Below are 26,156 nucleotides of genomic sequence, written 5' to 3'. Positions count from 1 at the left end.
TCTGTTATGGAGTTGATGAAAAGGGCTGGAATGGAGGGGAAAGAGTTTGACATTGGAAGCATGCGTCAGTAAAAGTGTGGGTCTCAACAAATACTTAAAGGGGACATTTCATAGAAAATTGTCTTTTTAATGGCTTGTATACAAATAGTTGGGTGTCTGGCTGCCTGCCCAGCCGTCAAGTGTGAAATTAAACAACCAAGTAAATCTTTTATTTGCCCATTTTCACAAAATGTGTCTGAGCGAGCTGCTCAGACGTTTTCCAGATTGTGCTTTAACACTGGGATTCATTTAATTCACCATAGCGTCCTTACACCGATTTAGCAGCTAGACTGGACGAACATCCACCATTTTCAAGCGATGGGCTACACGGAAATACTTTCATGCCAAAGCCAAGTACTAAGCAGAGTTGGTTTGGAATAAGCGGTTTTGCATCACAGTTTGTGGGTCAAAATTTATATTTTGTGCCTCATTAAAACACATTGAATAGTAAAAGGGAGAAGCCAACGTACGTAGGCAGTCGAGGCAAGCTTGGTGCCAATAGCGCCACAACCAGCTAGCTAGCAACTAGCTAGCTTCCCTGACCACTAGCGTGGCTAAACGTTCCGGATTCACTCCTTAGTTATTAATCATCACCTCTATGGTGGTGAATAAACTACACATCTAACAAGTGTCGTTCTCACGAAGGGATGACAAGGAAAGATGAAGAAGCCAAGCTAATTGCTAAGCTAACCTAAGACTGACACAACTAGCACGTTGCACTGGTGTGTGCTTGGGGTAATCGATTCCAATTTTCACAGACGTCTCCAGTTTTCACAGACATGTGGTTGAAACCACGTTAAAGTGGAGAACATTCAACTTTGAACAGCAAAATAGCAGGCAAGTGTCTATAGACTCCGGAGAGAAAATCTACTTGCTAAACAAAACCGTAACCGACAGCACGTTGCGCCGAGCATTAGCCGGGAATGGTCAATCACAATACAAATACATTGATCTACAAGTGACATAAAATGTTTATAATAAATGTGCTCTCTCTGTCTCTCTGTCTCTCTCTCTCTCTCTCTCTCTCTAGGCAAGAAAATAGTTTTCTGTTATACAGTGTGAATTTATAAATAAATAAAAATCTTTAATATATAAGAAAAACAATTATTCTTTAATTATACTTTCATATTCTTATTGTTTAATAAAAGCCTTGCTTCAGGATTAACCTGCAAAGAAGCTCCACAAAATGTGAAAGTTCTACTCTGCTCTCCAAACAAAAAAATATATATATTTAGAGTCTTGAGAGGTGAGCATTATCCAACGCCATCAGTTAAGATAACCAACAAAATACGGCTGCTTCTTAAGTAATTCAGAACGTGCCATCATCAATCACTAATCTACGATAATGCCGTAGTGAAGTCATAATTACAGTAAATATGTATAAAATATATTCATAGGCCATGAATTTAAAACATTACAACAAAAAAATAAAGCTCATCAAATGATTCCCGAGCGCGGCACTGCTTACTGCTCACCTCGCCCTCACCCTTCTTGTGTCGCTGCGCCAACTATTACATTGCAAACCGGTCGTATCCTTGAAATGTTCTATGTTGGCACTGTTGTATAAAGAGAACTCCCTGTAGATTAACATGTCAGCTTGGTGATGAAGTGCCACCTCCACGTGCCAAAATACAATGGAAAAATACAAAGGAGGCATTTATGGCCTCTCACTTACATACTACTAACTTCGCCCTCAGTAGTCATGGTGACAAAAGCCCCACATTAGAGGGGCAGTGGCTAATTGCATTAGACCAGAACACCCATGCAAAACAGGCCGAGTTCAGCAAGGATTAAAAAAAGAAAAAAAGGGTATACTGTGCTGTAATTCTTGCGTGTGTCTCCTTTAATGAGTTCAACGTAACTCGTTTGAAACACCTTTTTTTTTTTCATCTCCAAAGCTGAAAGCATTGAAGTAGAACTCAAACGCAACCTTGCTGCTGAACAGCTCTTCAGTCCCCTTTTTTGTACAGCCGTTACAAATTCAACGCATTGCTTAGACTGAATAATAAAGCTCTTCTTGAAAGGTTGGCCGGAATCTTATTAAAAGCGCACGCCTCCATGGCAACTCACCTTGCGAACAGTGACAGTAGCAGAGAAGAAGTAGAAGGCAGGAAAAGGCCGGACACCTCCACGGCGAGGAGGCCATTGTCTGATTGTTATGCGAGCCGTCCAATAAAATCTTGGGTTGTTTTTTTTCTTTTCTTTCGGAGGTGAGATCAGGAAGCTGGAGCAAAGTCAATGACGGGTGGTTCTCTGCAAAGCATCACCAGTCATCTTCGCATCTGCAGAAATGCACAAAAATGACTGCGTTAAAATGGAGCAAATTGGGCAATGATGTCATAATTATCATCCCAGCCGCGGATTTACGAGGACGCGTGCAGTGTCGTGTTGCATCGGGATTTACTGGAATGTCCACATTAATCGCAGAACACTAATCTGGATTTAACATTTGCACACTTGATGTTGCTTAATGGTGTTACGTCCGCTCGGCTGTCAACTGTCGGACGCACAGTCAGCTGCAGTGCTTTAAAGATCTTCAAAGTCTGGATTTATCTGTTTTTAGGTATGTAGGCTCAGCCTAGAAATATTATCTACCGACGGACCGACGCTCGTCATTGACTGCCTGGATATTAATAAGAGTTCCGTGTTCTGGCGCGTCACCCAACAGCTCTGCCAAGTTGGGCCTATGCACACAATGACGTAAACTCAAAATCTTTCCAAGTTTGTGTCGCTCATCTGAACAAGCATTCAAAATTTGGTAACAATCCAGTAAAATATCTCACACAAGTGAGTTTTTGAAGGACTCCTGCAAATGGCCAAAACAATCCTAAAATGTCAGCTTCAAAACAAAATGGCTGACTTCCTGTGTCTTTCCCAGCATGGACCAGCAAGCTGAATTCTCACGGTATTTGTTCGCAACCACTATGAGAATCCATCTTGAACTGCTCCAGTGAATCTGAAAGACCTTTTTTAGGTCGGACCAATCAGGCGTTGTTTAGGGTGGGACATGAAGCTGTGATGAAACCAGGAAGCGCTGACACCGGGGGAAACTAACAAAGCTAACAGACGAATGGACGTAGCAATTAATTCTGTTCTCGCAGAACTACTCGCTGTTTCCTCGTTGAATGTTGAACAGGAGGAGGCGCTTCGTGCATTTTTATCTGTTAACCCCCCCCCCCCCCCCCCCAATCACAGTGGAGCAGTTCCAGATTGATATTGTGGAGAACTCCGAGTTGAGTGAATCACAAATATTGCCATTGCCAGGTTACATGAAACTTGAATTTTTAGTGGCGATGCATGCCAGATTTTTTCCAGTCCTAACAAAGACTTGAATTGATAAAGCCTGCTTGGATGCGGTCAATTCAATGCCCTGACAATTTCCAGGATGAAATTGAAATTTAAGCCAACTAAAATGTTAGAGCAAAACTGTGAAAACCACACCACATTGAAACCCATCAGTTAAAACAAGGCATGCTAACAAACAACTAGAGAAGAAAACAATCTAATTACTTCTTTACTAGCTTCTCGTTTATCCTCAAATGCTACCAAATCAAAAATTAACTCAATTTTATTTATATAGCATTTGTAAAATTGCCACATGAAAAGTGCTGTACATAGAGAAAAAAAATCTGTTCTGCGGACAGCTAAAATAAATAAAAATATATTAATAGATAAATAGGTGAATAAAATAAAATAATAAAATCTGTTCTGCGGACAGCTAAAATAAATAAAAATATATTAATAGATAAATAGGTGAATAAAATAAAATAATAAAATCTGTTCTGCGGACAGCTAAAATAAATAAAAATATATTAATAGATAAATAGGTGAATAAAATAAATAATAACACAAGAAGTAGGCAAGTGAATAAGCAAATAAAATAAATATCAAATAAATTAACACAAAATACAGCGAGCACCAAAAAACACTGAAACAAAGCAGTCCTGTTGAGTCAAAAACTAAAGAAAAAATATGTGTTTTAAGACACGTTTCAAAAGAGAAAAAAACTGAATGAATAAACAAACAAAAATGACATATTTGCATGAGGTACCATGTAGCGAAATCAGATTATTTTTATGCCATTATTCCAACTGCTTTTGACAAAGCAGGATTGCCGACTACAATCTAAACCATCCATTCATTTTCTATAAGGCTTGTCCTAATTAGGATTGTGGGCGAGCTACAGGCTATCCCAACTGACTTTAGACGAGATTCAGGGCACACCCTCCTCTGGTCGGCAGTTAATCACACGTCACACATAAACAAACGAGCATTAACACTCACACTGAAGCACAAATGGGACTCGTCCACGTTACTAACATGTTAACCGCTACATGTAGAATTTCACAGCAATCCTCAAATGTCACATGCACATCCCCCCCCCCCCCCAAAAAAAAATAGGGCGCAGGTGTCAAACCCAATGCCAGGGGGCCAGATCTGGCCCGCCATATTTTATGTGGCATGAGAAGGTAAATCGTGCGTCGTTTATGAAATAATGCAATTACAAATTGTCTTCTTTCTTATTAATATTGAGATATTGCAATCATTTTGTTGCAGTTTTTAAAATAAATTGAAAAATAGTTAAATTAAAAAAAAATACAGTTTTTTTCTTAAACGAGCTTGACACCTCTGTATTAGGGCAAGCTTCTTCTTTTTTTTAATCTTGACAAAATTCCTAAAATCTAAACCAATGAGTGTTGTTGTGTTTTTTTTTTTTTTTTACTAACATAAAAATTCCAATTTGTGTGACCCATTAATTGTGCTGCTGGGCTCTCAGCATTCCAACTGCGCATCGTCCCCCGTCCTACTAACACCTACCCCTCACCTGCTGCTCGGCTGAATAAAAAGACTGAGAAATGAAGTTGAACAGAAAACTTTTGCATTTCACACCTGAAAGAGCGCCAGCATGAACACAAAGTAAAATGGTTTTCTTGGCACTTATTTGACACTCGCCAACGCGTCACTAATGAATGTCTCATTCTCCGACTCGTCTCCTGCTCTACTTTCCCCTTCGCTTCCTCACGGAGAAGGCAATGAAAAAACTCTGCTGTTGCTCCAGCAACACAGACACAACTGCTTTTGTGAGCGTACTTTTTGTCTTCTTCCTTATCAAGGGCGGTGTGAGGGGGGGGCAGTCCTTTGTCTGAAGAAGCGGCAAAAGGTTCCAGCCTGCGACAAACTAACCCAGCAGACAGATAAGCTGCTTACCGCAGTCAAACAGCAAGCAGCAGTCAAATGCCACACACCGACTTGACACATGTACAGTAAGCACGTACACATCCGCTAGCCGGGATACATAAAAGCATTTGCATATTGCGACTTGTTTATTCCCATGTGGTTGCCATAAAAACACAACAGGCCACATGGTAGCTGTCACTGTGCAAAGACGCAAAGCTTGGTAATGCGCTCTACCCCCATCAACCTTCATGATTATTCTTACCCACCTGGGTATTGCACCGACGTCAAGTCGCTCGTCTGAATAAATCTAAAGCCGTGCAACTTGTGCTGTGCTTGCTATGGTACACATTTTGAGTATCTGTAAAAGAAGGAAATGCCTTGCAATGATCTTTAACAGCTCATACATTGAATTTATTTGAATCTAACATACACCTTTACAAAACACCAGCCAGGTAATGTTTGCACAACTGAGCCAAACAGGAAAACCTGCCGTCGTTCTGGGCCCGCCAAAGCAGCTAGTTCTGCATGGCGGCAATTTTCAAAGTAGATAATCAAGGTCCTCTTTGTGTGCAGTGGAATAATTGCCCCCACTCCTTCCATTTTGATAGCGGTGGCCGAAAAGTTCAAAATCCTGCTCGAGTCTGGATTTCTTTCCCTTTACTGGTTCTCCGTTCACTTAAAGCTGCGCTTCATTCAATCATTTCAATCAATTAAGGAGATGGGCTAATTTCATTCAGCGCACTCATTTATTGCTGTACGCGTTCCTGCCTTCTCATGTGAAAATGTTAAACGTGGTACTATTGTGGAGTAGGAAAGTCGACTAGTCTGTACAACTCCTGTTTTGTATAGTACCGTATTTTCATGTTTGTATCACCTCATTCATTTCTTTAAACATGTTTAATGTGTACAAAAAAATAATATCCATTTTGGGGGCCCCCAAAAGCTACTTGAGAAGTCAATGGCTCAAACTGTAATTTGCCAACCACCTCTCCACACCCGCAGTCAGCCAGTCGCGTAAACAAATAATATAAATACAGAAGAAAAACAGCTTTCATCCACTTCTGTATCGGAATGCATGAGAAAACTCTAGGAAGATGCATTGCGGTTGCATACAACCATCTGTTTCTTTTCTTCTTCTTTTTTGCCTGCATGTTTATGATAAGACAAACTGTATCTCCTATAATCAAGATAAACATACAGCGCTGATATTACTACAAAATATGTATGTATTAATTAATTAAAAACTGTATATTAGAGTTGGGTGAGTACCAGTTACAGGCATTTACAGGCGATATCAGGCCTTATTTCAAGGTATCTGTACTCATGATGGTGGCTGTATGATCAGGAATTAGAAATTTGAATAAAAAATAAATAAAAAAAAGAAGAAGAATTAGAAATTTGAGTAATAGAAAATTGCCATCAATTTTTGAGAGAGAGAGAGAAAGAGAAAGCGAGAGAGAGAGAGAAAATCTATTTTTCAATTGGAATGCATGAGAAAACTTGGGTGGTACACACTCCAGTCAACTACAACCACACGCTCCCACATTTACATCATAATTACCTCTGGCTCTCCACGCCTTGATGCCAAATGTGCTTGAATATTTTTGGCACCTCAAAAGAAAGGCTTCGAAACCCTCACATTACCGCATTTTAGGTCACAACTGAAGTCATCCTATACGTGATCAATGTCCAACTGCCAGCTGGAACGTGATCCAGAGGGCTCATTTATTGATATTTTGTTTTGATCATGCCCCGGTAGTAGGGAAGGCAAGACTCCCAGCCAAGTCAGTCAGTTTGACTCGGGTGGTTATGGTTCCATTTGCCATTCATGTTGGCTGCTCAACAGTCAAATGCTTCCGGTAAGCCACCAGTTTAGCGGCGGGCAGGGCACCAATTCTCCCAAGATGCAATCCTCCCTACATATGCACATGCCCGTTTATCTTCAAATACAAGCACCCCACCGGGAGCCACGTGCTTACTCTAATGGTGGTTGACAGGAGGAAATGGGAAGCTGTCGAGGGGACGTCTTCCAAACCTTGCGGCCTGCTGAGCCCAGGAGCCCCTCCAGACACCAGGGGGGTAAGAGCCAGCCAATGCAGGCTGGCCCTCACCATTTTGGGGTCCTCTTTCTCCCGATTAGCCCCGGCATGCGACATCACCCCGCTGAGTAACATGTCTGCTTTCTCCCCTAAGCCGAGCAGAGAGCATCTTCCTAAAAATACTGTTTTTGTTTGGGATTTCGGCAGGATTTGGGGGTGGGGGGGGGGGGGTGAACATCAAGATGCTATACATAAGTACTGACAGATGAGATGTAATTTCACACTGGGGGGTTGAAGGAAGGGCGGGGCTCAGAGCTTCTCAAGCAGAACATTTTGTTAAAAAGGTAAATGAAGCATTGCTAACACTTACAAGTTTGTGCGGATGAATTATCTATACCTGAGCTTCATTCCAGTTTGCAGTTATTTAAAGCAGAGTTGGGAGTAATGCCATGCTCAGCCTGCAGCTAAAAACTTTTAATTTGCGCTGGAAATGTGAATCGCCAAAGCGTGATGACAAGCTAATGTAGCTTACTTAAAAGGTTAAGGAAATGGAATTGTGCTGAACATGCCAGGCTTTTGAATGAACATGTTAAATGGTAACAGAACTGGCCAATGTCTTGAAATTAACTTTTAAAGGTTTGTTGTTTCAAGGCGACACTGTAGACTAGTGATGTTAGCAACGACGCTCGTCAACAAGAGGGCACAATAAAATGTGGATGTAAGAAGTCATGAAGCATTGTTAATGAATGCTAACAGTACTAGTCTTTGTTTTACAAACCCAATTCCCAAAAAGTTGGGACACTAAAAATTGTGAATAAAAACTGAATGCAATTATGTGTAAGTGCCAAATTTTAATATTTTATTCGTAGAGAACAGGTCAAAAGTTTAAACTGAGAAAATGTATCATTTTAAGGGAAAACTATGTTGATTTTAAATTCCATGGTGTCAACAAATCTAAAAAAAAATTGTGACAAGGCCATTTTCACCACTTTGAGGCATCTCAAGTCTGGGGATCGTCACAGATGCAGACTTATAAACCGAGTGCTGATAACAACGGTATGATGTAGCGCCCCGGTTTCCCACTTTGCCGCACTCTATTTTAAATGACCCCTGGCCCAGAGAAACGCCTGCGCTTCTTGGTCTGCTTTAACTCTTTGACTGCCAAAAACGTTAAATGACGTTTAGTAAAAACCTACGGAGGGCCAAGGACGTTAAAAGACGTTCTAAATTTTTTATTTTATTTTTTTTGGGAAACGGGTGGAGGAAAGCCTTGGCCAGCTGTGGTGAAAGTTTCAAGCAGATCTAGTTAGCCTAATGACTATTTTTGGACCCTAGATGGCAGCGATGACTCGGGTAGGCGTCAGTAGAAGACGTGAGGCGGAGCTAGAGGGAACAATGGCTGGGGATGGGAAGCGAAAATGGCGACCGGTTGCAAGCAGCTCACGCTTGAGCATTTTTTTTCAAAGACGAAAAGCATCGACCACTGCTAAAGAGCACATTGATGACGACGATGATCATCATCGATGATGATGATGGTGACTCCGAGGTTGGAAGCATTGACGCGGCAGTAGAAGACGTGAGGCGGAGCTAGATGGCTGAAGAAGCGAACAATGGCGACCGGTTGCAAGCAGCTCACACTTGGGAATTTTTTTCAAAGACGAAAGGCATCGACCAACGCTAAAGAGCACATTGATGACGACGATGATCATCATCGATGATGATGATGGTGACTCCGAGGTTGACGCCGAAGTTGGAAGCGCTGACGCGGCGGCTATGACAACGTCATAAAGGTTCACGGGCTAGCGATGCTAACACCGGAAAACGCGGCGCACAACCGAGCACGCTCAGGCGGACGTTCAATCGGACGACGAAGAGTGCCCCGAGTCCAATGCATATTCATCGGAGGAGTGTGTACAGTCTGCTACTTGCTATTTATTCCCCGGAAAAAAAGGCCGTCAAGAAAGTGTAACATCTGCACGCGAAAGGAGCCATCGCAAGTGAAACGTATCTGTTGTGCAATTCCTGCTCCGTCTCCTTGCACGCAGGGCAGTGTTACAAAAAGAAAAACTGTATTTGAAACATCCACATAATTGTAAATAGTACCACAGTTGCACACATTTGTAAATAGTTTGCGAAATTGTTTTGTCAAATTGTTACACTGTTGAATGGAAATAAACGTATTTTGCAATCTAAAAACACTTTTTCATTGTTGGTGGTGGTGTATTACAGAAGTAAAGCACTATTTAGGTGTTTGTGGCATCATTCATGGACAAAAAGAAGTGTACAATTCACTAGAGTGCATGAAATAACATCGTTTCACAAAAAGCTCTTTTTCTCCGCTTTTTGTTTCAAAACAGAGCATTTCGGTGAAACTAACCATTTTCTATTGTTGATTACTGAAGAACGGAATAAGGTAGAAACAAACTTTTTTTTCTGATGAAAGATGAGAGTTCAATCTTTCATTTGGTAGTATGTGTGTTTCCATAGTCCAAACACAACATTTTCTGTGGACCTTGAAAGATCAGTCAAAATGCTTAAATCGGCTGGCACTGGCGACATCCCGTTTCTGAAAACGTCTGGCAGTCAAAGAGTTAAGAAATGGCTTCTTCTTTGTACTGTCGAATTTCATCTGGCAACGGCGGCTGGCACGGTGGATTGTGTTCACCCAAAATATTTTCTGGAAGTATTGCTGAGCCCTTTCTGTGATTTCCCTTACAGTAAGCTATGTTCTATTCTGAACAAAATATTTTAATTTGGCACTTCCACATAATTGCATTCAGTTTTTATTAACAATTTGTATAGTGTCCAACTTTTTGGGAATTGGGTTTGTATATTTAAATAACATTTAAGTGCATGACAAAGTTTGTATAAATACTACAGAGGACAATTAACTGTTGGCAACAACGCTAGTGCTAACACAGTAAAAGCGAGAAGAGAAGTAAGAAATAACGGAAACTAAGCTAATGTGTGTACAAGCTAAACACTAACATAAATAGGCTGTGTTATACCTTTAGATAAATAGCAAATACCGCTAACACAGCAGAAGACGTCCTGGCACGGAATCAACAAAACATCACACGAATGAAGCCAGTTTTTAGAAAGAAATATGTTTAACATACAATATTAGCAAGCTTAAGGAAATGTAAGAAATATAATAAGCTAAAGGTGTGTGTGTGTGGGGGGGGGGGGGAATTACTGACACCTAGATGTCACCAAAATCACTGTAAATTGTCAGAATAAAAAAATGTCAAAACAAACCAAAGATGGTCGCCAAAAAGTGTCATTAAAGTCTGCCACCCCAAAAATGCACATTGTGAACAAAAAGACACTAGATTTTTTTTGTATTCAATCAGTTCCACACACCTAACATAGGAGCTATCACAGTCTGAGAAGAAACCTGGCAGTTCCCATGTGCAATCGATCTCAAACCTGAGCCATGACCATGATGAATAGAAAATGCTAATCTCCTTATTACAAATGAGTGTATCATCAATATAATTCTGAAGATCCATATTGTTGCTAATTGCTATCCGGGCAGCTGAAGTTATAAATATACTGTATATACAACAAAGATTTATGAGTAACTGTCACCGCCTTCTGCCTCACTCTAATGAATTCAGTAACGTACTCAGTAACAACCGATGAAATAAAACGTTCTTCCATTTCATCTGTTCCCTGAATAAAGAGGTACATACTGTACTGTATAGAGCACCTTGAGATTTCAATTAACAGCATATTTGTCTGAAAATGACACCACACCAAAAAAAAAAAAAAAACACCACCAACAAAATGAGTAATGATACACAAACATTCCCGACATCTGTTTTCCTTTTGTCTCCAGTTGTAATCCGAGGAGGAGGATCTATCATCGCTTGAGATAAATGGGTAAAGTTGCGTCCCGTGGTGAATTTTTCACATCCACCTGATAGGAATAATAAGCTAAGTGTTTAAAAAGAGGAACGGCGGGCGATTAAAAGATAATTAAAACAACTGCCTGGACGAGGGAGACGGCCCCGCATGTCTTGACATGAGAGACAAAGATTGGCCTCAATCGGGCTTGAGAGGCATCCGGTGAAAGCGAGAGGGAAGGAGGGTTTGGCGGTGGGAGAGGGAATGCAGAAGAATGGAGGTGGGAGGGTGCGAAAAGAAAAGGGGCGGAAGGGTCGCCGAGGAGGATTGACAGCCTGTGAGTACGGCCTGACCCCCCTGGTTTCGCCTCCAAGTTTCCTCCAAAGGCTTAGGGGAGCCTAAAATAAAGCCTGCGGAATGTTAATTTATTTTCAATTGTCAGCACCAAGAAGTGCGGAGATAAAGAGTGCATACATACATAATCAAGTGGGACCAGACCAGGCCCAAAACTAATGTGCAAGTCCAAGTGTAGCACTCAGACCAATTGAAATACAGACGTGCTTCCCACCAGACTGGGTTCATCCTCCACTCTTTGAATAACTACTAATTTAACATTCTGCCCCTCCCCCATGCCCTACATGTGGCACATGTGAGCCGGAACATCAGAAAACGGTTGACGAACACCCCCGTGGATACTTTTCCCAAAGCTCCCGTGACAGTCCTTTGTCATGTCACGACTGTCAGGACCGCAGCTTCCAAGCCCCGCGGGGGATGCGGTGTCATTTCCCCGTCTCCAGCGGAGAACTTGCCAGAAACATCAAGCGTCAGTTTGCATTTCCTCATCGTGGCTGATAAGATATATGTTACCAGGGAGGAGCCGCAGTTGTAAATGGTCGTGTAGGGTTGCTAGCGTCGGAACAATAAAACAAAAATTAAACTGCATGCAGCTGACTCTTAAGTTATGTGCAGATGTGCAGAGTCCTTCGTGACTCTTCATTTATATTCTTGGGGGGAGACAGCAAAAAGTGTTACTGAAAAAATGAAAACCTTATCACAAATTGTGAACAAATCTTGTAAATAAAAAAAAACTGTCACCCAAAAATGTCTCAAATTATGATCACAAAGTCACCAAAATGTATGCCCAAAAATATATCACCAAAAATTGTGAACAAAAAATACTGCCAACATTTTGAAAATTGTGAACAAAATTCACCAAAATTTGACGACAAAAAACTGTCACTCAAAAATGTCTCCAAATTTGTGAACAAAAACACACACGGTAATGAGAAGGAAAAAAACTGCGGGGGGTAAAAATTGTGCTAAAACAAAAATTCACCAAATCACCTACCATCGATAATTGTGAACAACTGTCACAAATGAAGGGCGGCAAATTTGTGAACAAAAAGTTACCCAAAATATTATTAAAGTGTGAACATAGTCACACAAACTACATCACAAAAATTGCAAATAACAAATTGTCATCGATTTAGGCAGCCAGAATTGCTAACAAAAATTTATCAAAAACAAGTTACAAAATAGTGAAAAATTGTCTCCAAAACGTATCCATGAAAATTATTAAATTCACCAATGAAAGCAGTCAGAATCGTAAAAAAAGAAAAAGAAAAGGTAAATGTCAAAATATCTAAGCAAACAATTTTCACCTTAACACCAACATTTTCGCCAAAAAGCCAACAAAGCCTGTCTGCAAAAACTGTAACCTAAAAATGCCAGTATGTGTTTTCTCAGTCCTCTCGAGCTATGCCTTCATTGTGTCCTGTTATACGTACAATATTCATATATTCTAAAAATAATAAGACAAAGACATTTCACCAAAAATAGCGAACCGGTTTAATGAACTTAATGCTGTGAGCCTGCGACTGAAAAAAATTCCACCAAAAATGTTGTCACCAAATATTAAGGCTAAAAAAATTGTCAATTAAAAAAAAAAGGGCTGAAAATGAAACGGCCCTTAATATTTCTCCCAAAACACTCCTTTTGTAACGCCACAACTGTCAGGACACCGCCGAGGATGCGGTTTTTATTTTCTTGTCTCCGCCAGTAAACGCAGAGAACTTTCCAGAAGCATAAGCCAGTTTGAATTTCCTCATCGCAGCTGCTAAGATATACAGTATATGTAAAGGAGGAGCTGTAGCAACAGGAAATGGTGTAAAGGGCGGTGTAGGGTTACTCATATTGGAACAATAAAATAAAAAAATAAAAACTAAACGTGGCTGACTTGTGCGATGACGAATGCCTTTTGGATGGAAAAAGATCCTTGAGGGTCTTGCAAAGGTCTTACAGTTACTGCTGAACCCATATGAACTCCGTTGCGAACCAAAACAGCAGAACCTATCTACACAAACAGTCCTATAGGAATCGTGGTGTTGATGTTGCAGAAGAGTTCTCCTTGCAGTTTTAAAGATAATCTTACGTTATGTGGAAACAGTGTCTTTAGCAACTGACGTGGTCACGTCACAATGTTTATGTTATGGGGGAGCTATGCATTTTATTAGTTCCGCCCAGTCTGCCTCAAAGTTTTGCCGTCCGGTCTTGCATAACATAAACGGTAGGTCGGCCTTGTTATTTATGGGTGAAAAAAATATACAGTACGAGTCCGTATTAACAGGGATGTGATTTGACCAAAGTGAAATTATCGGAAAATTTAGCCGGGGGGGGGGGGGGGGGGGGTGGCTGCATGACCAAATAATTACATCATGACCAAATGAAAAGTAACTCATATTAGAGCATACCACAAATGTCTTTGTTATAGCAGAAGATGTTATCTGTCGGAGTCATGTGCATACACAATGAACTACAAAAAAAAAATAAAAATAAAAAAAAAATAAATAAAAAACGTTTTTTTTTGGGGGGGGGATAAAAAAAGCGGAATTCCGCGAATTAGCGGAAAAATCACATCCCTGGTATTAAATATTGTTCATTGTGAAAACTGTTTCAACCCAAAAATGTGCACAAAAATGGCACTAAAAATCGGGGCCCAAAAAGTAATCAAATATTGTGGTGAAAACAATTCTTATCCAAAAGATGCCACCAAAATCAATAACAAAACTGTCAAAGCCTTCCTCCATGAATCTACACCTGAGTAAATAAATACTAGGAGTGTGCCCAAAAATTGACTCTCATAAGAATCGCGAATCTCATTTAGTACGATTCAGAATCGATTTTAAATGTCCCAAAATCGATTTTATTTAAATTATTTTATACTGTCTTGCCTTTGTTTGTGTGTGCCTTTATTGGGAGCGCTGTTCATGTTGTACTCAATTTGGCCACTTAGGGGCAATGTGGTTCCACGCGGTCTGATAGACTGTTAAGTTGCAGCCACATTAGAGAGTAGAAGGAAAAAGTCACAATCAAGTTATTCCAATAAAAGTAGATTTTTTGCAGCATCGAGACGTTCTTTTGAGTGATAAAAGTGCCGCAAGTAGCTTGCTAATTATCATTAGCGAGTCAGACTAGAGTAGATCATTACGATTCCTTGCACATCTATAAATTGAAGCAAAAATCATTGTCAATCAAATCATTTTGAATCAAAAATCGTTCTCAATCGAAAATCGATTCTGAATCGAATCGCAGACCCAAAAATCAAAATTGAATCGAATCGTGAGACATTCAAAGATTCCCAGCTCTAATAATTACTATCAACCATTGTTTTTGCAAATATGTATTCAAAGTGAATTTCACTTTTAACCTGATACAGCTGAAGCTATCTTAGGATGGATCACTCAAAATGCAGTATGTTATATTCCAACAGTTGTTTTTAGGATGTTCCCAGAAATGCATAACCCTGATTCTTCAGTCCTGTGTTCCGGCATTATTCCAACTCAAATTGAAAACACTTGCAGCTCTTGTGCTTTGTTTTTTTTCTTCTCGGACAAAGCAAGAACACCTCGGAGGAAAAGAGCGGTCAAATGTTCTCTAATGCTGCTCGATGAAGGCCAGAATGCAGAGACCCTGAAGCCTGCGGAGTTGCATTCTTTTAATGAAAGCACACACAACAGTTGGTGTGTTTGGGGCTCTGAGCCAAATGATGGAGGCTGCAGATAAGACAAAGCGAGAGCTAGCGGGCCAGATGGACAATGGGAAACACAGTAAGGGTGACCAAAGAAACTCTGTAAAGTCAAGCAAACAAAGACGACCCGGGATGAAGTAGCAGGTTTACACTGAAGACAAGGGCAGGGGGGACAAAAAGGAGGCATAAGGTTTCGTCTCATTAGCCATCAAAACCGTTTGAAAAGTGTTGCCACTCTTTTTCTCCAAATTTTAAAGTTAGTTGCTGTATTTAATGATTGGGAATGATTATTATTATAAACTGATGCTCGCAGCAGAGCGGTTTTTATGGAGACATTTGTAATATCTTGTAATGTCTTTGTGAGCTCTAAGAAAGCCCACAGTTGAACAAGTCTTTTCATAGAAGCCAACGTCAGGTTGGTTGACAAACATTCGCAGGCCGGTCACGCTGAACTCTGTCTGGATCCGTGCTCGACATGAATGCGCTGACCTTGGAAGCAGCTGACAAAGCGGCGGGGTCGCCGGAGACGAGCGCTAAGCTGCTCCTCGCCGACGTGTGATCACAAAGTGGAGATTGTTCTGCATATTTTCGATAAAAATATTTGTCACCTCCTCCACACTTCTTTCTAACACTTTCAGCTAGGCTCATTAGCCACATGCACGCTAACTCGCCCCCACGTGTACACAAGCAGCTCACTTAAGATTGTTCAATGTTGAAAATGTGGGAAAATCGTGACATAATTGTGACCAAGAATGAAAAATTATGACCTAAAATTAGGACTGAACGTTTTATTGAAATTGCAATTCTCGAAATGATCACGTGATTTGCTAAAGCTTTGTTCTTTGTTTTTTTTGCAAAGCGCCTGACTGACCCAGAATCTCTTTTATCAACTATTTCACACATAAATGCTCGTCTTTCTCTTCTCCAGCCAAGCTTACCAATCAAAAGCGGCATACTACACATGACAGGAGTGTAAAACCAATCAGCACCAAGCTACTGAGATGTGTTCATTTTTCTCTTTACTGGAAAAAATGTCAGGAAAAAAAAGAAGATGTCAACGCCGTAGCGCCACTCCAAGGTACTGCTCGTGAACTTGGAATACTTGGCACTGACTTGCGCCGCTCCGAGGCACAAGCTACAAGCTAGCTTGAATGCGCTTGCTAGCTTAGCACGGCTAAACATTGTGCTCTTAAATTAGGGATCTTCTCTTCTAAGTACTCCTCTGCTCCATGGCGGCAAAAAGAAAAAGAAAAAAAGCAACACTTCGTCGTTATCATTAAAGGTGGGCGAGTATTAGCAGCAAGGTCAGTACATTAATTATACATAAATAAATATATATATTAACTCTTTTACTGCCAAAGACGTTAAATGACGTTCTGCAAAAACCTACGGAGGAGCGCCAAAGACGTTAAAAGACGTCCTCCCATTTTTTTTTATTTTTCTTTTGGAAACGGGTGCTGGGAAGGCTTGCGGAGCTCTCCTGAAAGTTTTAAGCAGGTTTTTTGAGCCTAATGACTATTTTTGGCCCCTAGAGCGCAGCGATGACTCTCTTTTGACAAGATCGGGTGGGCGTCAGTAGAGGCGGAGCTAGAGCGTTGAGCAGGAGATCAGAATGGAAAACAAAGGAAAAATGGCGGCCGGTCGCGAGGAGCTCACGCCAGAGCCGTTTTTTTCAAAGACCAAAAGCATCGCTAAAAAAGCACATTGTTGATGACGATCATCATCATCGATGATGAAGATGATGGTGACTCCGTGGTTGGAAAGCATTGACGCGGCAGTAGAAGACGTTAGATGGAGCTAGATGGAGGAGGGAACGGGCAATGGTGAGCGTTTGCAAGCAGCTCTACACTTACAAGACAAAAGGCATCGACCAACGCTAAAATAGTACATTGATGACGACGGTGATCATCCTCGATGATGATGAAGGTGAATCCGAGCTTGACGGCGAAATTGGAACCGCTGACGCGGCGGCTATGACGGTGTCGTAACGCGGAACGCAACCGAGCACGCACAGGCGGACGTTCGATCGGACGACGGAGAGTGCCCCGAGTCCAATGCATATTCATCGGAGGAAGTGTGTACAGTCTGCTACTTGCTTTTTATTCCCCGGAAAAAAAGGCCGTCAAGAAAGTGTAACGTTTGCACGCAAAACGGAACTATGTGAAAGTGAAAGTAAATTGTTGTGCGAGTCCTGGCGTCTCCTTGCACGCAGGAGAGCGTTACAAAAGGAAAAACTGTATTTGAAACATCCACATAATTGTAAGTAGTACCACAGTTGCACACATTTGGAAATAGTTTGCGAAATTGTTTTGTCAAATTGTTACACTGTTGAATGGAAATAAACGTATTTTGCAAACTAAAAACACTTTTTCATTGTTGGTGAAAGCGTTTTACAGAAGTAAAGCACTATTTAGGTGTTTGTGGCATCATTCATGGACAAAAAGAAGTGTACAATTCACTAGAGTGCATGAAATAACATCGTTTCACAAAAAGCTCTTTTTCTCCGTTTTTTGTTTCAAAAGAGAGAATTTCGGTGAAAGTAACCATTTTCTATTGTTGATTACTGAAGAACGGAATAAGGTAGAAACAAACTTTTTTTTTCTGATGAAAGTTGAGAGTCCAATCTTTCATTTGGTAGTATGTGTGTTTCCATAGTCCAAACACAACATTTTCTGTGGACCTTGAAAGATCACTCAAAATGCTTAAATCGGCTGGCACTGGCGACAACCCGTTTTTGAAAACGTCTGGCAGTCAAAGAGTTAACAGCTATGTATTTGTGTTTGTTTGCTCTTATTTGAACCCTAGAGTTCAAATGTTTTGACTTTTGAGAGCTACACAATTATAGATCTCAAAACAAATGTGTGTGTTCAAAATACTGTACAAAAAAATTATGAAAAGAAGCAGAGAATAATATAGCTGATTGCCTGTTTTAATTAACAATAACTTGCTATTGCCATTAAAACTTTTACACTTACTGGTAAGTTTCTATGCATGGTGAGTAGAATTATTGTGAAGGAATTCAATTTATACTTTGATTTGAATTTTAACCCATTATCTCCAGTCTCCATTTTGAAGCAAATTAGTCTTTGACAAAAATATGAAAAACAATTTACACATGATCTTACATTCATGTAGAATGGACATGCAAATTAGTGTAAAAGTTTTTAGTTAAAAATATATATGTTTACATACAGTATTCAACATAAATACATATTTATATATGTATGACAGCATGCTGTAGTGCTTGCTTTATTGAACCATTTTTTTTAAAGCCTCTTTATTGTCCTTACATTATTAAAGCAATAGCTAATATGTGTATATGTTTTGACGGTATGATGTAATTTTCTGTCATAAGTTAAAAATATATCATGAATTTGCACCAAAATGCCTCCCCGCCACATCCAAGGTCTCCCCCACGCACAGACAAACGGCTCTCCTCCATCTCGCTTTGATATAAAATTGGATTATTACAAGGAAAAAAATAAGCACCCCACCCACCACACCTTCCCACCTAAAATCACAACATGAAGAAGAAACTCATCGACAGCATGTTGCCAACAGATGATATGTTGACGCTCACACCTTTGGAGGGGACCGAGCCACACAGCATAGCAGCTTTTCAAAGTAAATGAGCTATATTTGCGGACACGAACATGTTTAAAGAAAGATAAAACTGAAATTTGAACCACACTGCTTGCACTTCAGGCTCCGAGCCAGCAAGAATTGAGAGCGCACGCCGACATGACAGACTCGATAACATCTTTCCGCCTCTACAGCCAACATATGAGAAATGAGTTTGAACGCCCACAGAGGAAAGTAGTAAGTAAAAAATCATAGACCACACAGTGTATCCTACCAGACATCATCTGGATTTTTCTTATGCATTGACATTATTATGAAATGACATTTGGACCACAATGCAGAATATTAACAATATTTTTTTTTTATTGAGAATGTTCAGAACTCTTGTTTTGATGCCAATCTTAGAATAAAGCCGCTTAGTTTTGCGCCTGACGCATGGCTCAAACTAGCCTATATTTGGCATTGATTGCTAGGGGTGGGAATCTTTAAATGCCTCACGATTCCATTCCGATTTTGGGGGTCTGCTATTCGATTCAGAATCGATTAGGGTTTTTTTCCTAAAATGATTTGATTGACAATCATTTTTGCTTCAATCTATAGATGTGCAAGGAATTGTAATGATCTACTCCAGTCTGACTCGCTAATACTAATTAGCGCGCTACTCGCGGCACTTTTAACACTCAAAAGAACGGCTCCACACTCCAAAAAAAAACAACTTTTATTGGAATAACTTGATCATGACTGTTTCCTTCTTCTCTCTAATGTGGCGACAATTTAACAGTGTATTAGACCACGTGAAACCCACTGCCCCTCAGTGGCCAAATCGGGTACAACATGAACAGCGCTCCAAATAAAGGCACACACACAGACAAAGGCAAGACAGTAAAAAATAATTTAAATAAAACCGATTTTGGGACATTTAAAATCGATTCTGAATCGTACTAAATGAGAATCGCGAGGATACAAACGGCAGCTAAAAGAAGGACACGGGTACATCCGATTTTAATGGCATTGTAGGATCCAGAGGCGCTTAGGCTCGTCCCTGAGCTAAAGCTCAATGAAGACCGTTTCAGAAGTTTGAGATGTACTTCAGGCTGAGTAGGGAGCAGTTTAACAGCCAAACTTCAGGCAGCCCATTCCTCTAACTAAACACCGGGCCATTTGTTACTGATTACGTTACTGATTCCTCCATTTTCTCCTCAATGCTCTTTTTAGTGTAGAATCACTCTGCCAAGTGTCTTGCTTGTTTTCACTTTGAAATCACTCCGCCGCCATCACTCTTATTGGATCTGCCGAGATGCTGTTTTATAATCTGGACACGCCAGCTGCGGCCCAGCGTTGCTCCCTTGGTGCCATGGCGGTAGATACACAAGAAATAGATTGGTCGGTTGCACTGTGCTAAGCGCAGCGTGAAAGGTACTTAATTCCGCCTGTAAGAATTGTCATAGCGTGTACAGTATTTACAGTAGCTCATCTTCCTATAGCTGGAATCATGTTGTCCTCCTTTACAGCAGATAGCAAACTAGATAAATGAATAAACACCAAGCAAAATTACCAGCCAAAATTGTGATGTCATTTATTCATTAATTAATTTATAATCCAAATCAGTCAACACAAATTGGACTAAGAAATGTTAACCAAAAAAGTTGAATTAAGCGTCCCCCAAGAACTATTTTAACACACAAATGTAAACATGTTTTCAGATCTCTTTAGATGCTAGGGCATAAAATAAGATTGGGGTTAAAGGTCACAGACTAAGGGATAGGGGGTTAGGATTATCCATTCCTATTTCATCAGGTTTCTGCAAAATGTCTTTTCACGCAATTTGTTATGATTTAACGACGAACATGCCGCTCAAACTCAGTTACAGGCCGGTTTCATCACCTTGGCGGACGGCGCGTTCGTTGTACATTCAAAGTTTAGTTTCACCCGAGGGTACAATTTTTTTCCCCCGCCGCTCGAGCCAATCAGCTTCACGGAGTTTATTGAGCGGCTACGTGCGGTCTCTGCTCATTAAACGTCTTCAGTGCTTTCGCTCACTTTATTTCGGCGCTCTCAAGCTAATTAGTAACGCTGATGCGTTCCTGGAAAATCAACACGCAATTACATTTGAGGTCTAAACACGGCGCTACTGCGGCACAAATCATTATTGCACTTTTTGGAGGGGTGGGAGCAAGGGGTCTTTTGAGGTGGTCCGCTAGCAATTCAATCAGCAGTTAAAACTACAGTCTCCAAAATGGCTGCAACGTTGACTCAATTACTAAAACAGCTTTGACTAGAAATAGACGGAAATAAGGTACAATTAATCGGTTAATTTATTCATGCGTTATGGTTTTGTTTCCAGCGGGTATTCAGCACAAACGCAACGGGTAGCGCAGCATTGGGCAAACACATAAAACATCTGCTAATATAAACAGCAATATCTTTATAACAACTACAAGACCTGAGGCATGTGCTTTTTCTCAGGAGAACATTATTAGAGTGCTCTCTCGGTGAGTCTCAACATAATTTCCCGTGACATTTAACGACAGGAAACCACACTCGGAATTGAATTTAGTTCACGAGATCACGGCATTGAGGAGCGCAACTACCGTCGACGTGTAAAAATGCAACATATCGTGGAGTAATAATCGGGCCCAATGAGTCCCGTGGGACAGTTGCCAATACTATTACAGACCTGTCGCCTCCAATTTTTTTAAAACTTCACAGCCTTCTTGTGTTGGAACCTGCCGTAATGCACTGAGAAATGATGTTGATTAAATTACCTTATGTTTAGCATTAACATATATTTATCTAGTCTAACATAGATACAATACTGTAGGTGCAAGCTCAATGTAGCCAATTGAGTAATGGAATTACGATTACGATGGAATAACCAATCAGGATAATTGATTTTAAAAAGATTTGTTAGTGACAGCTCTAAATTAGGGTTCACCAAAAACTTTTTTTTTCTTTTCTATGTTTAAGTTTTAATTTGTTTTTTCCCTTACAATGGATTTGATGGTCAAAAAAATAAATAAAGACATAAAAAACAATAATTTAGTATTTTTTCTTCACTGTTTTTGTGTATTTCGCGTTAAATTAAGAACATTATTATTTATATTATTATTATTTATATTATTATTATTATTAACATTATTCAAATTTATTGGTGAGATTGTAATAACTCATTTCCAGATATCAATAACATTAAGAATACAATTCTCATAAAAGCAAAATTGGTATTAAATTAATTAATACATTTCATCCTTATTCATCTCCCAAATATTTTGCGATGATTTTATTGTAGCCAATCGATTAATGGAATTACGATTACGATGGAACAACCGATGGAATAATTGATTTAAAAAAGATTAGTTAGTGACAGCTCTAATTTAGGATTCACAAAAAATAGATTTTTTTCTTTTTTATTTCTATGTTTAAGTTTTTATTTTGGGTTTTTTTTCCCTTAAAATTGATTTGATGGTTAAAAATAAAGACAAATAACAATGATTTATTATTTTTTCTTCACTGTTTTTGTGGATTTCATGTTAAATTAAGAACAATTACATTTTTCAAATTTCTTGGTGAGATTGCAGGACTTTTCCTGGCTCAAATTGAGGCAGAGGTGATATGATCCTGACTATGATGGGTGGTTAAAGCAAAAATATATATATATTTGACTGAAAACGTTTTTATGTTTAAATTGACTGCGGTCAATTCACACAAATTTTGCAGGGCAGTAGGGCGCACACATTTAAAAATAATAATAATAATATTTAGGCATTAATCAGGGATGAAAAATGTGACAAGTATACGACCGCTCTAGGAGGGTAATTGGGAATGCAAAAAAATTTAAATACTTAATACATACTTAAAAACATCAACTTGATGCATTTTGAGAGATAAAAATCAAGCAGACTTAAAAGACAGTATCAATGTATAATAAAATATCTATCTATCTATACATGGTCATGTTATGCTATATAAGCAGGGTTGGGAGGCTTACTTTTAAATGTTATTCTTCTGATACAGTTTCTCGTTACTAGTTAAAAAGAAATGTAGGTATTAACGTAATCCAATCACCATACTATTAAAATAATGTAACTTGGACAGTAACAGTTATGAAGAAAGCAAATGTACTTTTCTCATGGGCTGAATACATAATCTATGTATCAGAACAGCTCACCACCCATCCACACCCATCTATCCATCCATCCATCTTTATGGGGTGCAACCCCGTCTCATTTTCAAAATGACGGAAATCCGTCCCCACGACGGAGAACTTTAACCCCTGGACTACCGATAGCAAGTATCGGTATCGGTGCCAATACCAGTCTTATAACTGGTGCTCAAGGCGGTGACCGATACCATTAGCGGCCGATCAGGGACAAGAAATTAGAAATGATATGAATACAAAGTTGCATTAACTTCATGCAATTTCAAGAAAAAATAATATATTGAGATATATAGGTCTTTCTTTAAAATTATCTGTCATTTATAGGTGGGGAGTTTTATTTACTAGTATCGGTATTTGGTATCAGTAGTGGTGACTACTCAAGAGTTGCGTATCGGTTGGGGAAAAAAGTGGTATCGAAAATCCCTAATCCTGACCATGCGCCATGACGTGCATGTATTCTATAAATTCAACTGACTCGCTTTCATTTTTTTTCAGGCAACATACAATAATTCCATGTTTCAATAATAAGAATAGTAGTTCCAATAAGAATATGACTATTATCATGTTAAAGCATTCATTCATTATCAGTCACTCAGGCTGGAGGTGGTGAGAAAATAAGGTGGAGGTGGAAAAACCCTGGATTGTAATAATTAATTTGCAGATGCAAAACATTCTCATTTAAAAGCAATCTTAGTATTAAATTAATCAATAAAATGCATTCTTATTTTGCAGTGATTTCAATATACACAAATTAATTCAATTATTTTTTTAGTTACTATATTTTATATTGCACATGAAGAAATAATTGTAATGCCAAAAAACGCTCAAAGGCATAAATGGAACCAGTGCACCAGTTCATCAGTTCATGTATTAAATTACAATAAATTAACCCATCATCCAAATGTGCCTTGTAATTATATTTGCAGAAATGTATACTGGTGTGTTACAATTTAATAGCATTTAATTTGTGTGATTATTCTGAATTACTGTTCTGATCTTTTTAAAGACGCATTAGTATTTAATCAAAACAAGCCGCTAATACAATTTAGGCCATATTGCCCGCCCCTACAGTTTGCTTGTGCTGTGGACATGATGCATAGACTTAATATATGCAGCCAAACACATGCTGCTGGCCTGGACGTTGATGGGCTATTAATTTGGCCAACAGCTCTGTGTTTCTTTGCAAACGAGACACAGACAATCAATCTGGTGCATTAGCGCAGGGAAATAGAACAAGTCGGACTCTTTTTCTCGCCTCTCAATGCACCAAAATTACCACCTTGTTCCCTTGCTGTCGTTTCTGTTAGTGTTTCACAGCTTTATTTTCTTGTTCAAAGGTGACCCTGAGCAGATTTATCTACCACGCATGTGTCTCTGACTTCATGCCAATTTAACTCATTTGAGCAGAGGAGAAACAGCTGAAAACACAATTCCTGACTTTGTTTTCGCTGCTGGAGTCTCTCAATCGAATCGTTAGCGCAACACCCACTTTGACGAAGTCGCAGGGCATCTTGGGAGTTGTACTCAGCGTTAATTGCGACCCCATCGCAGTGACTAATCTGACAATCTGTCACTTGTCATTCCCTTGAAATAGCAGCAAGCGACAACGCTAACTAGCTTAGCTCATAAGCTAATGTGAACTAGCGACTGTTAACTAGCCAAAAGAGCAGCTGATAACATAGAATGACTTCAGACCAACCCACGTTAAGCCTCATTACGGTAATTATGATATTTCCAGAAATGGTGGCCAGGGGTGTTTGTTTATTCAACTGCAAATGTGGGAGGTCCTTATTTCGACATAGGCATACATTGTTGGAACAACATGAAACAATTTTACCAGTGTGTTAGATTTTCATCAAGTGAAAATGGAGTATAAAAACAAAATGAATGAAAAGGTCTTCTGAAGTTACTACATGAATACTGTGCACGTCACTAAACATAAGATCAGTTTTAATTAGGACTATGCATGACTGACTCGGTGGTGACTTGAATTGAGACGCGAATTGAAATTAAAAACTAATGCCGAATGCCGAGTGTCAAAGGAATTGAATGGCATCACTTGTGATGTATGTACTGGAAATATGAGGGCGAATGCACAGCGTCGTGTGGGGTGTACTCTTCAAGAGCAACACCCGGGAATAATAATAATAATAATGCATTGAATTTTTATAGCGCTTTTCTATCTAATTAGACAATCTAAGACGCTTTACAATGGAACGGATACATTTTTCATGCTTTCACACATCCACACTGTGGTGGCGGTAAGCTACTTAAGTAGCCACAGCTGCCCTGGGGCAGGCTGACGGTAGCGTGGCTACCAGTGTGCGCCTACGGCCCCTCCGACCACCACCAAACATTCGCACCTTGGTAGCACTGGAGGCAACGTGTGTGAAGTGCCTTGCCCAAGGACACAGCGACACATGACTTGGGGAGAGCGGGGATCGAACAGCCAACCTTCTGGTTACTGGACGACTGTCTCGACATCCTGAGCCACATGCTTGCATGTGTATGGGAATAGTCGGCTAATGAGCATTATATTAAACTGAGGCAATCCGTCAATAAAGCCCATCTAGGCCATGTATAAACAGCTTTGTCGTTACTGTTGGCCCCTGAAACCGCCCTAGCACAAAGGAAGCTTGCAAACAGACACGCTGGACCATAGAGAAGAACCTCGCAGGGGTTAGCTTGGTGCTAGCTAGCTGCTACGACAGACACGTCACAGAGAGGTTTAAAACTTAACCAAAAGTGAAAACAAAAGAAACCCCCCGGGTGCTGCCATTGACTAGCGTACGACAACGGATCATGAAAAACTATTTGCTTTCAAAAAAGTAAATATGAAGCTTGATAAAGTGCTCTGGACAACATATGGTGTAGATAAAGCTTTATATACTGGTACTGTAAATACACACCATTTACCATTATGATAAAATTTGATTTGTCATTTTTGGGACTATGACGTGTTTTTCCGCTAAAGTACTATTGGGATGGATTTTGGTAAATGGTAAACGAATATACGAACGTGCATTTGGTGTATGAGTCCAGGCACTAGTTTGAATACTGCACGGGCAACATGTCCCATAATTTCCTTAATCTAACAACATTCATGAACCTGAGTAGGTGCTGCTCTTTTGTTAGCAACAGGCTTTTGTGTGAATTATAGCATCTATGAACTGAGATAATTACAATCTGTTACATATTTTTTTTAGGCCGATGACGTACTATTGGAGACCTGGCTACTTTTTGAGGAAATTGCATTAGAGTTCTTTAAAATTATAATATTACA

General features: G+C 39.8%; 1 protein-coding gene across 11 annotated transcripts in view; it reads right to left on the bottom strand.

Annotated features, from left to right (window-relative positions):
- adgrl2b.1 (adhesion G protein-coupled receptor L2b, tandem duplicate 1) overlaps window positions 1-26,156 on the bottom strand; it is a 162,881-nt gene that overhangs the window by 116,102 nt on the left and 20,623 nt on the right. For all 11 annotated transcript variants that reach the window (XM_077556547.1, XM_077556551.1, XM_077556549.1 and 8 more), the window contains exon 2: window positions 2,110-2,321. In XM_077556547.1, the coding sequence (XP_077412673.1) occupies window positions 2,110-2,185 (76 nt within the window). In that variant the 5' untranslated portion in view covers window positions 2,186-2,321. The remainder of the gene's footprint in view (window positions 1-2,109; window positions 2,322-26,156) is intronic.

This window comes from Vanacampus margaritifer, chromosome 2, assembly GCF_051991255.1.
Source record: "Vanacampus margaritifer isolate UIUO_Vmar chromosome 2, RoL_Vmar_1.0, whole genome shotgun sequence".
Lineage (NCBI taxonomy): Eukaryota > Metazoa > Chordata > Actinopteri > Syngnathiformes > Syngnathidae > Vanacampus > Vanacampus margaritifer.
This window is presented reverse-complemented; position numbering and strand designations above follow the sequence as displayed.